This window comes from Macrotis lagotis, chromosome 1, assembly GCF_037893015.1.
Source record: "Macrotis lagotis isolate mMagLag1 chromosome 1, bilby.v1.9.chrom.fasta, whole genome shotgun sequence".
NCBI lineage: Eukaryota > Metazoa > Chordata > Mammalia > Peramelemorphia > Peramelidae > Macrotis > Macrotis lagotis.
Window position 1 is genome coordinate 587,861,880 of NC_133658.1, and position 15,478 is coordinate 587,877,357.

Sequence of the window (15,478 nt, forward strand, 5' to 3'; positions counted from 1 at the left end):
TTTCTATAGACTAGTCTGAATAACTGTTTGTAAAACTATCTCAACTAATCATAAAACAAAGTTAAAATATATATAGTTTGACACAGAAAACAAAAAACAAACCTCTTGTAAGAGATCTTCTACAGAATGATTAAATCGATCCACAAATTCATCTATCAGTTGACTCCGAGCTATATCAACTCGATTTTGGATTGTATATTCTTCACTACATAAGATGCTGTAAGTTTTACTGCAGGCTTCTAGAACATCTGATTCTACATGTTTCTCCACAACAAATTTAATTTGCTTTAATAAGGCATCCAGATGCTGGAGAGTGAAAAGAATAATTTGAGATATTGCTATAAATAACAAGACATGAATAATAAAAAGGAAAATAATTATCCTTTACCAAACAAATTCATGACTATTTAGAAATAACAGTATCAAATTAATAAAATTAAATTTAGTTGCAGAGCTCTAGTCATACCTTTTCCATTCTGCCTGTGCTATAGATTTCTAGGTCAAAATACTGTGGAATTTGAAGCAGGTTAGCTACCTTCTCGGCATCTGCAGAATACTGGAAGGAATGAATATATGAAAATAATAAAATTCAATTTTAACTATAAGAAGAATGATGTGATAATCTAAGATGCTTTCATAGAGACTTTACCTTTGATAGCAACATAGGAAGGGCAATAATAAAATGTTCAGTCAGTTTGTTTCTATCATCAATTTGAGTTTTCCTTTCTTTGGCAGTTAGCACCTGGAAAATAAGTTAAAAAATGCTAAGAATTACACTTGCTAATTTTCAACTCTAAAATTAAAACTAATCAACGATTTTTAGTTTAGACATTAAAGTTGGAACTAGGATTTGACTTTTAAAATGAGCAAGAAATTAAAAGTAATTTAATTTGGGAATTTAGTAGGAAAAATAAATCTCACTTCTATTATTGTATGCACCCAATTTTAAATGTACACTCACATAAGACATTTATAAAAATGCAGCTATTTTTATTTAACAAATAGCTGCTGATTTAGAAATTCAGGCTGTATAAAAAGTAATGCAAAAAATTTTTTATGAAAACGAACCTTTTAAAGACAAAAAATTGGTATGCAAGGGTAAAAATACTATTCCTATTTTGATGACTCAATTTAACTCCAGGAAATATAATTTCCCAAAATATGCTCCCCAATCTTATTTTCTTTCTTATGTGCTATTGAATCTAGTTTTCTATTTTTAGGTTATAATTTGAAATTATATAATTAAAGAATATAATTAAATTTAGTTATAATTTTTAAAAAATTTATTAAAGGCAATGGGGTTAAGTGACTTGTCCAAGATCACACAGCTAGGCAATTATTAACTATCTGAGGCCGGATGTGAACTCAGGTCCTCTTGACTCCAGGGCCAATGCCTGGCATAATTTTTATATTGACGGTTTAGAAACTGGTTTCATGCTGCCCCATCGATATTCTACATAGTTCCCCAGGACATGTATTGTGAAATTTCTTCATGGCCTTTAGAAATGGATCTTAAACTCTTTGTCTCATTCTAATTAGTATCATGATCTAGCTAAATGAACTATATTGAAATAGACTATTTAAAGAGTAAAATGTAGGACAAATTAAAGCATCATTTTGACCAGAGTATGCTTGTTTCCATTTTGAAGTCAATGACTTTCATGGCCATTAACAATTCTATGAAACAGAAACAAGTTAGCTTTAAATTGATTTTTGAAACAAGGAAAACCAGTGCTAGAATTGTACTACTGGTGGTTAGGGAGTTAGTGAAGCAGAATGAGAATAAATGGTAAACACGATCTGCCTTTGGAGGCTTTAATTATTTTGCTCCATTTTTAAGCAATTGTAAACCTTCCTTCCCCTTGAGACTGCTTTCAGATGGATTCCTACTTGACAGAATAAAATTTCTTCTTTACATCCTTGAAACAATGATTTACAATGCAAGTCCTTTTGCTTCATCTACTTTAGAAGCAGGAATAGGATGGAGACTACTAGACATCATTATGTTTCTTACTATTTCTAGAGGTTCATTCCACTCATGTAGTCTACCTTTCTAGTAAGAATTAAGTAGCTTCTTTTCTGCCTTCTGAGATGAGACTGTCAGCAATTCAAGAATTTATGAGATGCTTTGTTTTAGTATAAATGGACTTGGAACATATGAATGAATAGGAGAAAAGATAAAGATAGTAAAGTTAAAGCTAGAAGGGACTTTAAAGCTATCTAGTTGATGCCCATATTTTACAATAGAAACAGCTGAGGTCTGAGAGGCTCAGGAGTTTGACCCAGTTAAGTCTTGGCAGAGGAAGATTGGGGCCTGGAACCTGTGACTCCAAATCTATCATTCTTTCACTCCACTCTTGCCACATCAATTACTAATACATAGCATATATATGTAGGTATGTCACAGAGAAAGTGAGAGAGAAAGAGGGAGAATAGGGGGAAGGGGAAGGGGAAAAGGGAAGAGAAGAAGAGCAGAGAGGACAGAGGGGAAATCAATTAGGAAATCTTCATGTTCTCAATCTAGTCTCTAGTATACTTCTGTAACAATTTCATCATTTACAATTCCACAATTCCATCATTCTCAAAGATCACTTCTTTTGTAAGGAAATCCCATTTAATCAAGTTTTAGTGTAACTTCTATATCATCTATACCAATATTACCATATCTTAAATCTTGGTACTTCAGTATTTGAAATTGCAAGTTTACTTTACTACACAACATAGCTAAGTGGTCTGTACAATGGATCTGAATTCAAATCCAGATAAACATCTATTACCTGCATAACTCTGGGCAAGACCTCTATCTACCTGTAAGAGCATCTGTGAAATGGAGATAATAATAGTACCTCTCAGGTTTGCTGAAAAGTTCAAATGAGAAAATGACTACAATTCACAGTCCCTGGCACATAGATGTTATGCTATAAAAATGTTAGCTCTCATCATTATCCTTCAGTTTTGAAATGATTTCAGTTTTCCTCTTTTTTATATGAATTAGTAGAAGGCAGCAATATTTTAAAACTCTGGCTCTTTGCTCCAGAAAGGCAGCTTTCTGATTAGACATACACAGAAATCTTGACACCTCTTAGGAAATATAAAGTTTGTCATTTTCAAAGAAGATCACAACATCAGGGCGGTGAGGGTATGACAAGCATGAGAACTGGATTTGAGTGAAGTGGGGCTGTGCCAAGTCATCAGCCTCCAGAGCCATCTTAAAAAAAAACATGATCAGGCATCTCTTCATCCATGTTCAAGTAATGTATAGTACTGCTTGTGAAAACAACTTAGTGTTTGGATAAGCAGGAGATAATGCTTCTGAAAAATATTCACCAGAAGAGCATGATAAGTGCATGATTCTAAAAGTTTCTTTAATCAGAATCTATATGATTCTATGGCTATCATACAGGTAAGATAATCATTGAGTTCTTTCTGTTTCTATATCTGAATCTCTGGAATCTGGATTTTCAGTTTTTCTCCAAGATTATACCCTTCTCAAGAAGCAGTGTGCCATCAGAACAGACAGAAAACTGAGCTGGAGCAATAAGTCACAGATTTCAAGTTTTGACACTAAAATTCACTATTTTGACTGTGGGCAAAGCACTTAGCTCAAGTTTTGACTTTGGGCTAATTCTCTGTACTATTCCACAAACAGATTTATCTATTTGGTGGAAGGTTGTGACCACAATGGGAATTTTCCTATAGCCTCACCACCAAATTGTTTGATGTAAAAGCAATTCCTAGACTGTGCAAACTTGTAGCAATAGAAAACAATAGACATCTCTATTGCCACCCTTTGACTTCATTTGTATATAAATTTACCTCAAGTTTCTGAGAAATGTAGATGATGAACTGTGGTAGAGTGGAAAGAATCAGACTCAGAATCAGAAAAAAACCATCTGAATCTCATCTCTGACACTTATATCTGTGTGACTCTGGGAAATTTGTTTAATGTCTCTTATCCTGTTTCCTCATTTGTAAAACTAAAATGTGCTGAAAATATTCAATGCTTTAAAATATAAAACCTATTACTATTAATTATTTGAAAACTTCAAGGTCCATATTAGATCATTTTACAGTGTGAAATAATGACCCCACAAACTCAATTTATTGCCTTAGCACTCTTTTTTTTTAAGGTTTTTTGCAAGGCAAATGGGGTTAAGTGGCTTGCCCAAGGCCACACAAGCTAGGTAATTATTAAGTGTCTGAGACCAGATTTGAACCCAGGTACTCCTGACTCCAAGGCCGGTGCTTTACCCACTACGCCACCTAGCCGCCCCTGCCTTAGCACTCTTGCCTATATTCAGGGACATATAGATATTTATACATTTATACAGTCCCTTGGTACTGGATTACTGTAAATTAAATATTGACTGAGAATTAAATCACTGTGATATCCTGTAAAGAGTATTCAGTTGGAAATCAGTGAATTCAGATTCACAGGATCAGATATTTAGAACTGGATGGTATCTTCAGTTCAGATGAGATGAGTGAGGGCCAGGAGTTAAGTGATTTGCTGAAGGTCAGATAGGTAGCAGCACAGTGTAAGGTTGGGATTTGAAAAGATTTTCTAAATCCAAATCTAGGGTTTGTCTGTCAATAAGAACTGGGTGACTCTGAGCAAATCAATGTAATATTTACTCAGCATGTATTCCACCATAAGCTACTCTGCTAAATGTCAAGGACAAAACAAAGATGAATAGACTATAATACCTGTCCTGAAGGAGATGACCACATACCCCAGATTTTTTAGGACAATTCATTTCTTAAAAATTCTGTCCCTTTTAGAGATCAGAAAAAAATACTGTCAGACTCTTTGACCGTTTCTCTGAGGTAGAGAGCTGGAGAGTATTTTGCTCTCAGTTTCCTATTAAAGTGAACCTAGGAGAAAGAAATGGATGTCTCATTTTCTTTTCATAACAGGATGAAATGCTGAAATTTTTCTGTTGGTCCTAGGGAAGAGTATATATGTGAAGAAAAATGACCTTAATCTTTAGGAAGCTTTCTTCTGAAATTCTACTCTGTAAGATTTAAATGAGAAGGCAGTTTAAAAAACATTTATTCTCCTCAAACTTGTTATCTAAAGGTACGTTTAGAAGTTCTAAATTTTAATTTGCTTTATTTGGTACCAACTGTTATAGTAACTTAAAAAAAGATTTTTTTTTATTACAAGAGTACCATGTATTGTGGTAGAGAAGACAGATGCAAAAGAATTCAGAAGAAAATAAGAAGGGATGAAGCAAGCTTAAATAGCTAGAGAAAAGAGTGAAAAGGTTATGCTCATGAGTGTTTGAGGGATTGGGAGCAGACAAAGGCAATATTAAGAATAGCAACATAGCTACAAAAAGGGCAGAGAATACCAAATTTGAGATGTAAAGGACCCAGGGCAGGGCTCAGGGTTCTGAATCCAAGAAGTTCTGTTGTCCAACTTATACTGGAAACAGTAAAGCCAGAGTGACCTGATGCAATGGCCCCAGCTAACTCCTATTTTTTTTTTTATCTTAACCATGAAGAGTAGTGGCTAAGATAGGAAACAGGGAAAGACAGGGAAATGCAAGCAGTCAATTCTGTGGTTCTTGCTCAGGTCCTGGGCACTGCTGATCTCAGGTATCTGGACCTGGCCTATGACTACTTTGTCAGACGCCATGTGCCAAGAGCCTGGCAGCAGCTCTGATTAAAGTAGGCATGATGCTGCAAGAAATTGACAGCTCATGGTGGACTCTCCCTTCTCCCATTCAACCCTAGATGGACCTGCATGGGCAGTACTGGAGTGGGATCTGGATGACAACTGTCTGTAATACACCTGTATTATTCTTCCCTTTTGCAAAGGTTTCAAAAATCCTTTGAACTGCTTTATGGAATGATAGAGTTTGAAGAATAGCTTGAAAAAGGGTATGAAATTGTGTGGTTCAAGAGAAAGGGTTTTTGTAGATCAAGGATTGATATAATGTGTATCCCTATGTTCTACCTTGACCAGTGTTATTTAGTTCTGTTTAATGGATTTAACTTATTCAAGAACTACAGAAACTATTTTAAAATGAGAAAAATCTGATATAAATGCAATTTAACAGGTCTGTGCCCATTAGCCCATTTATAATTATTTAAATATTGGGAGAGAATTTTACGGGCATAAGAATCTTTAAAAACAATTTAGAGGGGTGGCTAGGTGGCGTAGTGGATAAAGCACCAGTCTTGGAGTCAGGAGTACCTGGGTTCAAATCCGGTCTCAGACACTTAATAATTACCTAGCTGTGTGGCCTTGGGCAAGCCACTTAACCCCATTTGCCTTGCAAAAACCTAAAAAAAACCCCCCAAAAAACCATAAAAACAATTTAGACACTGAAAACTCACTATTGTTCCTAAGGTTTAAAAGAAGTTGGGACCCACGATGTATAAAGGTATATCCAGTATATCCAGGGTAGGTATATCCAAGCCAACTCAGAAATATCTATTTTGCCCCTCTCTTATTTTAAATATGATAATCTATTGATAGTACTATAGAACCTCCATGTTGTAGATCAAGGTTCCTATAGTAAAGAATATTCAGAGTTCCAAATTTATGTTATCTGAAACCCATTATCCTAAGTTTCTAGTGACATTTAGGGTTTGGTGCAAGGGTGTCAGATGATTAGAAGGGAAGGGCTCTCTTGACAAATGCAGGATACATGAAGAAGTAGGGATAGTTCTGTTATAACTGGTGATTTCATTATGGACAAACCTTCATGGATTTAATTGCTATCTCTATGCTGATGATTCTTTAATCTATCCATCTTGTTTCAGCATCACTGATGATCTCTAATTTAACATCTCCAAGTATCTTTCAGAATCTTGACATGGATACCCAGTAGACATCTTAAACTCATCATGTCTAAAGCAGAATTCGTTATCATTGCCCCTTAAAATTCCTCTCTTCTTAACCTCTCTATTATTGCAGAGAACACCATCCTTCCAGTTCCTCAGGTTTACAACCTAGACGTCATTCTAGATTCCTCACTATCTCTCATCCCTACACCTCTATGTCCAGGTTGTGGCCAAGACTGTTGATGTCTCCTTTGAAATATCTTTTGGATACAGCCCCTTCTCTCCTTTGACATTACTACCATTTTAGTGCAGGCTCTCATTACTTCATCCTGGAACATTTACAATAGCCTTCTGATGGTCTGTTTGTTTCAATTCTCTTTTCACTCTAATCCATCCAACATTCAATTGCCAAAGCATTTTCACCTATGGAATGACACTAGTCAGCAGTAAATTTTTTTAATCAATTCTTGTACAAGTCAATGGACTGAGGATGTGGAGGGCAGGGGAATTTAGAGTAAAAATATTAAGTATTTTACCAGTACTAAGTTTAGTTTGGACCAGGAAAAGATTACACTAGTCACACTACCTTTCCTGGCGGCACTTATACTCTACTTTCCTTAACCTCATCCTTCTCAGACAAGGGATAAGGAAAGAAATCAAAGGGAGGAAGAGGTTAAGAAGTCATCTTATGAATGTTAATTATGAAGATTAATGGGAGAAAAAAGATAATCCAATTAAAAACTGGAAAAGATTCAGAGAAAGTAGAATAATCTTCTGTAGTGAGGACAGAGAATGAAAAACATCCTCTTCTTCAAACCAGGACAGTGAAGTGGAAAGAACACTGAGTTTGGATGCCAGAATATTTGAATTCAAACCTTAACTTTGTCTAGTACCAGTCACGTGGCTGGCAGCAAGTCACCCAACATCTTTGGACTTTTATTTTCTGGATCTATAAAATGGGTACCATATCTTCTGTATTACTGGTACTTGCTGAGAGGAAAATGATTTGTAAAACCATAAATAAAGAACTGTAAAGATGAGCTACTACTAATTTCTATCATCATCATCATCATCATCATCATCATCATCACCATCATCATGATGATCTATAAAGAGATATATTTTATACTACATGATTTTTAAGATCTATTTCACAACTGAATCCAATGATTTTATTCTTACTATAGTTCTTTAGAAAAAAGAAAGAGAACCAAGATTAAGGGCAAAAACTTTATCCATTAATGAAGACTGTGTAACTAAATGGAACTTCTATAATGAGTATTATACATCACTTAGGAATCTCAGAGGAGAGAATAAGGTATAGAACAGGTAAGGAACCTTAATATTCTCTTTCTGACACTTAGAATTAGCTGTTAACAATCCAAAAATTTAGATTCTGATTTGGAACTGCTGTGAACCCTAATGGGGACTTTTAGTTTATAAATTCTACATTTGGGGCTTTTATTTTGCCTGACTAATAATTTGTTGTAAGGATTTTATTTTTATTTTTCTGGGGAGGTAGGACGTGAAGGGAAGAAAAATCATGACAACTAAAAACCTTAATTCTAGGATCCAATTACCAAAATAATTTAGATGCATTTCTCTGCCAGTTACATTTATTTTATGGATATCCTTGCATTCAACTAATATTAATGGAACTTACTCTCTTGCCAGTCCCCCTTCCCACTGGAGGATGGGCTTCAGCAGCCTGACGAATTGTACAGACCATTAGCTCTATAAGAGCACTCTCTTGCCGGTCAGACATTGCTGAGGTGAAAGGAAAAAAGAGTATGGTTAGCTGGCAACAAAATGATAACCATAAAACTATACATCATCACTACTGACTATAGACACAAAGTTCAGTTAATCTGATTGTCATTTAAGTTTTTTCATGTGTAATGTTGACCAATAGAAGATTAGTCATGGAGGTGGTCATTAAGTACAGGAAAATAACCTGGTCAGCTGAGATTAAAAAAACAAAATCTGTCTAGACATTTTGATAAAAGAGAATTTGATTTCAGCAGAAGAATTAGCAAAGAAAAGGCAAAACATTTCATTTCCATATATCTATTTTTTGCTTTATTATCTTTTTTAAAATAAGTTTTTTAAAAAACTTTTTAAAAAGTCTTCTGATTTACAACAAAGTCATTTCTCAATGATACTCCTGGATCCAATAACTTTTTTTTCATAACAAAGAATGACAGTTAAAATAAATACAACTTAAGACACCTGACAGTGTATTTGACATTCTGCCCCTATAGTTTTCCTCCTTTTTCCTGAAAAGATCAAAGTAGATTTCATCATTGTTTTTCCAAGACCAAGTCAATTTGCCTTTAAATTAAAATACTTAATCATTTTGGAAAAAATGTTGAACTCATAAATTTTTGCCTATATATTATCACTATCAAAATAAAACTTATGGACTAACAATATAATTTATTGATACTTACCAAGGAAAAACTGTCCTTTTCACATTAGATTTCATTAACTACTGTCAGTGAGGTATAGTTGGGGAGTTTATAAAATCATTTATTAATTAAACCTATGTGGTCCTTACCTATCAAAATGAGGAAATACCCGAGAGTTTTATCCACAGTGAAACAGTATGAATATTTTCTTTCTTTCTTTTTTTCTTTTTGCAAGGTAATGGGGTTAAGTGGCTTGCCCGAGCCCACACAGATAGGTAATTATTAAGTGTCTGAGGCCGGATTTGAACTCAGGTAATCCTGACTCCAGGGCCAGTGCTCTATCCACTGTGCCACCTAGCTGCCCCCCCAAATATATATACATATATATATTTTTAGGTTTTTGCAAGGCAAATGGGGTTTAGTGGCTTGCCCAAGGCCACACAGCTAGGTAATTATTAAGTGTCTGAGACGGGATTTGAACCCAGGTACTCCTGACTCCAGGGCCGGTGCTTTATCCACTGTGCCACCTAGCTGCCCCCCCAAATATTTTTTTTTAGGTTTTTGCAAGGCAAATGGGGTTAAGTGGCTTGCCCAAGGCCACACAGCTAGGTAATTATTAAGTGTCTGAGACCAGATTTGAACCCAGGTACTCCTGACTCCAGGGCCGGTGCTTTATCCACTGCACCACCTAGCCGCCCCCCAAATATTTTCTTAAAGAAAAATTCTACTATACCAAAACTCCCAGAACTTCTGCTGAACAACAATAAGTTCTTATAAGCCCTGAATCCTTCCTCTCTTTCCTTTCCTAAAGAAACAGAATTTCTTTTTTTGAGACCACAGGATTTATGTGAAAAGGACTTTAGAAATCATGCAGCATACTTATACTTATTTTGTAATTGTTAATGGCTTTAGTGAATGTCTTCCTAATCTTAAATTATTTGGGAAAAGAATTTAAGAAAGCTGGAAGTTAGGCAGATCTTTTGGCACTTGTAATTTAACTGTATCCTAAATACTATTATTTTGGTTACACTATCTAAAATCAAAATAACCAAACAGTTTTAAAAGAGAGTTTTCTACAGGGCTAAGGACAAGGGTTATAATATCCACACTGTTATCCTGTGTCATTGTGAACTGTCAGCTAATATAAATATTCTACTCTCAGGCACTTCCACTTATTCCATAACTATTTCTTTACTCAGTAATTTACTTCAATTTGACTTTGCTCTTTATCATTCCACTTTATTTATAATCTTGAAAGTCATCAGTGATTTGTTAATCACGAAATCAAATGATCTTTGTTCAACTGTAATTATTTAACTTCTTTGTTATAACTGACAATGCTGATTATGCACTCTCCCAAGTGCCCTTTGACTTCCTCCTCTTCCTCTTGACCCCTCTCTGGAAGGTTCAGCAGCAGAAAATGATGATGATGATGATGATGATGATGATGTTTAACCTCTGTACTTGAAGAAGACAATGACATCGGGGAGGTGATGCCATGACATGCATATGAACTGGAAATGAGTGAGCGGTGAGGAGGACCTGTGCTAAGACACCAGCCTCACTTTCTCCTCAAGAGTCATCTGGGTCCAGTGGCCAGATATGAGATGGCCCTGGAAGCCAGGCAGAAAAAAGGAACCTTGCAATAAGGAAGACCTGGTTTCAAATACTACCACTGACACCTACTAGTTGTGTGACCGTAAGGAGTTGCTTAACCTCTGTAAGCCTTGATATCTTTCTCTAAAATGAGGGTACTAATATCTGTGATATGTACCTCAAATTATTGTTGTGAGGCTCAAATGAGATAATGCATGTTAAGTGTTGTGCAAATTTTAAAAGTGTGATTTAAACAATCAATCATCATTCTGGCCACCTGAATTTCAACTTCTTACTCAAAAAAAAATTATCTATTACCATGCCTCCAAATAGCCTTCTATGTAAATGATTTTCAAAACTATATTCCCAAGCCTGAGTTCCTTTCCAAGCTTTAATCTTGTATTTCTGACTATGTAATGAATGTCTTTAGTTATCGTAAGCTCAGCATTCCAAAAATCTAACTCATTACATTTTCAGCTATATACCCCTGCACAAGCTGTTCATCCTGTCATATATATATATATTCATAATTTCTCTCAATTGTCCACATTAAATACACTGTAAGAATCTTTGACTATATCTCCCCATATTTGATAAGTCATAAAGTTTTGCTAATTTTCTTATCTATTTGCTGCCTAGACACATATGACACATACTCCTTTATACCTAAATGCCATCCACAAATCAAGAACAGCTTTCCAACTTTTTCTATTGATATGAAGTGTATTTCTAACATGTCTAGATACTTAAGTCAATTTACCAAACTAACAAAATACCACATGGAAAATATAAGTCTCTAAGGGATTAACTAGTAATATGGAAGTGCCAGAAATGGAAAGAGTTTCCTTTTAAGTAGCCAAGTAGTCTCAGAATTCTTTTGGGGGGAGGGGAAAAGAAAGGAAAAAAGCATTCATAGAATGCCTACCATGTAACAAGGATTATCCCAAATCGTTTTACAAATACTATCTTGAAAATTAGAATAAGAAAATTAATCCTTGCTCATGGGGGTTAAGATATTAAAAATAATTACAAAAAATTTCTTTCAAGTCTGTTTACTAATAAAGTTAGCTTTTCTTTCATAAGACAATGCACTAGTTACTCTAAATCCCCAAACCAAAGTGCATACATGCAGATATGAAATATTATTTCAAATTGTTAACAAAAGACCTTAAAAACAATGGTTTTTATAAGTTAGAAAATTCTTAAACCCATTAACATATTTTTCTTTGTTTAATGAAGACAGGAAATCTTATCATTTAAACAATGACAAACTATTACAGGCTCAAGGTAGAATTCAGCAAAGAGTCAGTCTCTAAATATTCAGATAAGTATGTGGATATTGGTTATACACATAGGTAAATCCAGATATAGCAATGGATATACAAAGTTTGGGACTTATTCTGCTTTTAAGTGGTAAGAATACTTTTTAAATATCCTTTCTTTCCCAGACATCAATTTTGTTGACAAGTGCCATGGAGTTTGTATTCTAAATTCTAGCCCAAACTCAAGACATCAAACCAAACTGCTTAGGATTTTTGGAAAAAAAAAAAAAGAATATAAATGATTGCTGAGTACAAACCATAATACAATAACCAAAATTGTATAGTGTTCCATGGTGAATAGATTTTTATTAATGAATTTTGCTTGTTTAAATATTAATGAATTAATATCATTAATGAGGTTAACATTATTGAAAGATCCTAAGTATGAGAAACAGTAGAAAATCATGAATTAAAAAAAGTTAGAAACTAATTTTATTTTTGAGAGGTTGCTGAATCATTGTTGTATCATAAATCAGTTATACTATAGATATATCCCGAACTAGTAAATGTTTCCAATATATAATTAGATGGAGGAATTCATTTTTTTGGATCCTCTGTTTTTATAATCCTTTCCTTTATTTCTCAATTTGAGGAAAATGCATTATGATTGATCTTGAAATTTACATTTTCTTATTCAAATTCATATAGGCATTAATCATTATTAATAAAACACTTTGGACATATTATGAAGTAAAAACATGAACTTATGTGACGTGAGCTGGGAAATACTTTCTATGGAAAATTCCATTCAAAGTTACAAGCAACTAATATAACTTTTATTATAATATTATTTATGGCCTTTAAACCCTGACAAACAGTATTATTGTCACCATATTCTTTGGTTTTAAGACAATGAGATTTTAAAAAATGGGAGACTGGGATAAAATCTAACTTTTTTGTGTACGTCTAAAAAGTCCTTTAAAAATTTCTATATAGAAAAGAATTGCTAGAAATGAATTGACTTGAGGTGGCTAGGTGGTGCAGTGGATAGAGCACCGGCCCTGGAGTCAGGAGGAGTACCTGAGTTCAAATCCAGCCTCATACACTTAATAATTACCCAGCTGTGTGGCCTTGGGCAAGCCACTTAACCCCAATGCCTTGTTTAAAAAAACCCTAAAAAACATGAATTGACTTAACATTTTAAAATATCACAGTTTTGTATTCTAAGAAATAAATTAGTCAAATATTTGCAAATAATTAAGTTAGCTCATTGGACTTGAATATAGTATTTTATACACTTATAAAATGAGGTATAAATATCATATTTGGAAACATTTTATGATTATTAGAACGCTGACTTTATTTTGTCCTTATCGCCATCCTTAAGGCCTTGGAATTTTCCCCCTTAGATTTGTAGGAAAAGTATAGATAGTCCTGTTAAATAGCATTTTTTATATGTTACAATTGAACAATCTTTTCTAATGAAATATAGGACAAGAGTTAAAATCACGTTTGAAGACAAATATATAAACTATAAATGCTACTGTACAAGGAAAAATATTTTTTTTCTTGCGTTTGGTTTTTACAAGGCAATGGAATAAGTTCAATAAAAATATTAAAGATATGAGTAAAATTTTCAAAATACTATACCTTCTTCTCCTTGGACAGGTTCCTCTAATAACAATTCTGTCATACATTCCCAATCTTTCAATAGTTCTTGAGAGCTCTCCCACAAACTGTCCACCAGGTAAGCTGCATGTTCATGCAACTAGAAATAATAAGTCAAGAATCACTAGAAGTAAAGTAATTAATGAGATACTAACAAACTTGAGATAATGAGCTAAATTTGATTTTAAGATCAAATATAAGAGCAAGAAGATAAGACTCAAAAATACTACCTCCCAGGAAGTAATCATAACTCAAAATGATTTTGAACTTTAAAGTTTATGAAGCACTTTTCTTAGGATTCTTTTGAAGTAGGTAGTAAAAGGGACTATACTTGAAAAATCCAAGGACCTATAACTTCATTTATATGGTAACAATCTGGATACTTATCATAATTTTTAAATTTGGTCTCTGTACAGTCTTGTGATGAGACTTGTGAGCAATTTGATGATGAGATTCTCTGAATTTGAGCCAGGTGAGAGACATCTAAATGTTATTATTATTATTTCTTATTTTCCAGATGAGGCAATTAAGGATCAGAGAACTGAAGTGACTTTTAGGATGTCACAGCTAGAATGTGGCAAAACAATGACTACAACTCAGGATTTATAATTTGAAGCCCAGATCTCTTTTCAATATACTATTACGTGCAGTCTTTTTGTTACCCACTGAGTTAGAAAACAAATAATAAAATACAATTTGGAACACCCCTCATTTTTTAGGAGTAAACTACTCCTTTAAGTATGCTTAAAATTATTCATAAGGATTGTAAAGCAAAAAACTTCAGATTATTCTGTAACATCTTCTTTTCCCTTAAGTAAGCCATTTACAATTCATAAAACAATTATCTGAATCACTGGTAATGCACCTCCACAAATTTTTTTTTCACATGAAACAATAATTTGTAATACATCTCTATTAATTTTTTAACTATTTTCACTATTATGACCTCCAAGTAAGTTGGAAGGAATCCAGTTCAGTATTTTCTGGGTGATTTCCTCTGCCAAGCATGGTTTAAAGAGAAATTTATATCAAAATACATCACTTCAATACAAAAAGTAGTTATTTCTTATTACTTACTCCTCTCATCTATGGTGTCCCATCTCCTTTTTGGCTCAGACTGTATGGGAAAGTATTATCTATAGTAGAGAACCTAGCTAACTTATGTCTCAAATGTTTTATGGATTATTAATAACATTACTTTACTTTCCATTGACCTATTCCCTATAAAAGAACCTTCACTGTTAAGAAATAAATATGGTTAAAATAAACAAATCAATACTCTGACCATGTCTAAAAATTTATTTTGCCTCATTTCACAAAGAACTTTCTTTTACTAGAATTTAGAAGTTTGGGTTGGGAAAACCTGTTCTAGTCTATTTTCTGATCTAAGCAGGAATTTCTTCTATAATATCTCTGAAGGACTGAATCAAGTCTCTTTGAATCTTCATGTGTCAGGGACACACTAATTTAGAAAGAACTCCACTAACATATAACATTACATAATCAACATAAAAGTCTTAATTCTATTAAGCAAAAATTTCCAAAACTGTAACCCTGTACAATATCTAGAATTTGATCAATGATCCACAAGTGGATTCTATTCCTTTTGCATTATTAACTATATACTCCTGAAAGAATAGAATTCCTTAAAAACAGACAATATTTTTTAAAAAGGAAGAGTTTAAATAGCAGATTTAGTAAATGTACTGGGAAAATGGAAAAGAAAAAAAAACTGAAGTGAAAGGGCTG

General features: G+C 33.8%; 1 protein-coding gene across 2 annotated transcripts in view; it reads right to left on the bottom strand.

The window, feature by feature from the left end:
- The window catches only part of STAG1 (STAG1 cohesin complex component), a 351,800-nt gene that overhangs the window by 70,012 nt on the left and 266,310 nt on the right, over positions 1–15,478 (bottom strand). For both annotated transcript variants that reach the window (XM_074214835.1, XM_074214834.1), the window contains 5 exons: positions 13,712–13,829; positions 8,459–8,562; positions 650–742; positions 467–556; positions 103–306 (listed from right to left, as the gene is read on the bottom strand). In XM_074214835.1, coding sequence (XP_074070936.1) covers positions 103–306; positions 467–556; positions 650–742; positions 8,459–8,562; positions 13,712–13,829 — 609 coding nt within the window. The remainder of the gene's footprint in view (positions 1–102; positions 307–466; positions 557–649; positions 743–8,458; positions 8,563–13,711; positions 13,830–15,478) is intronic.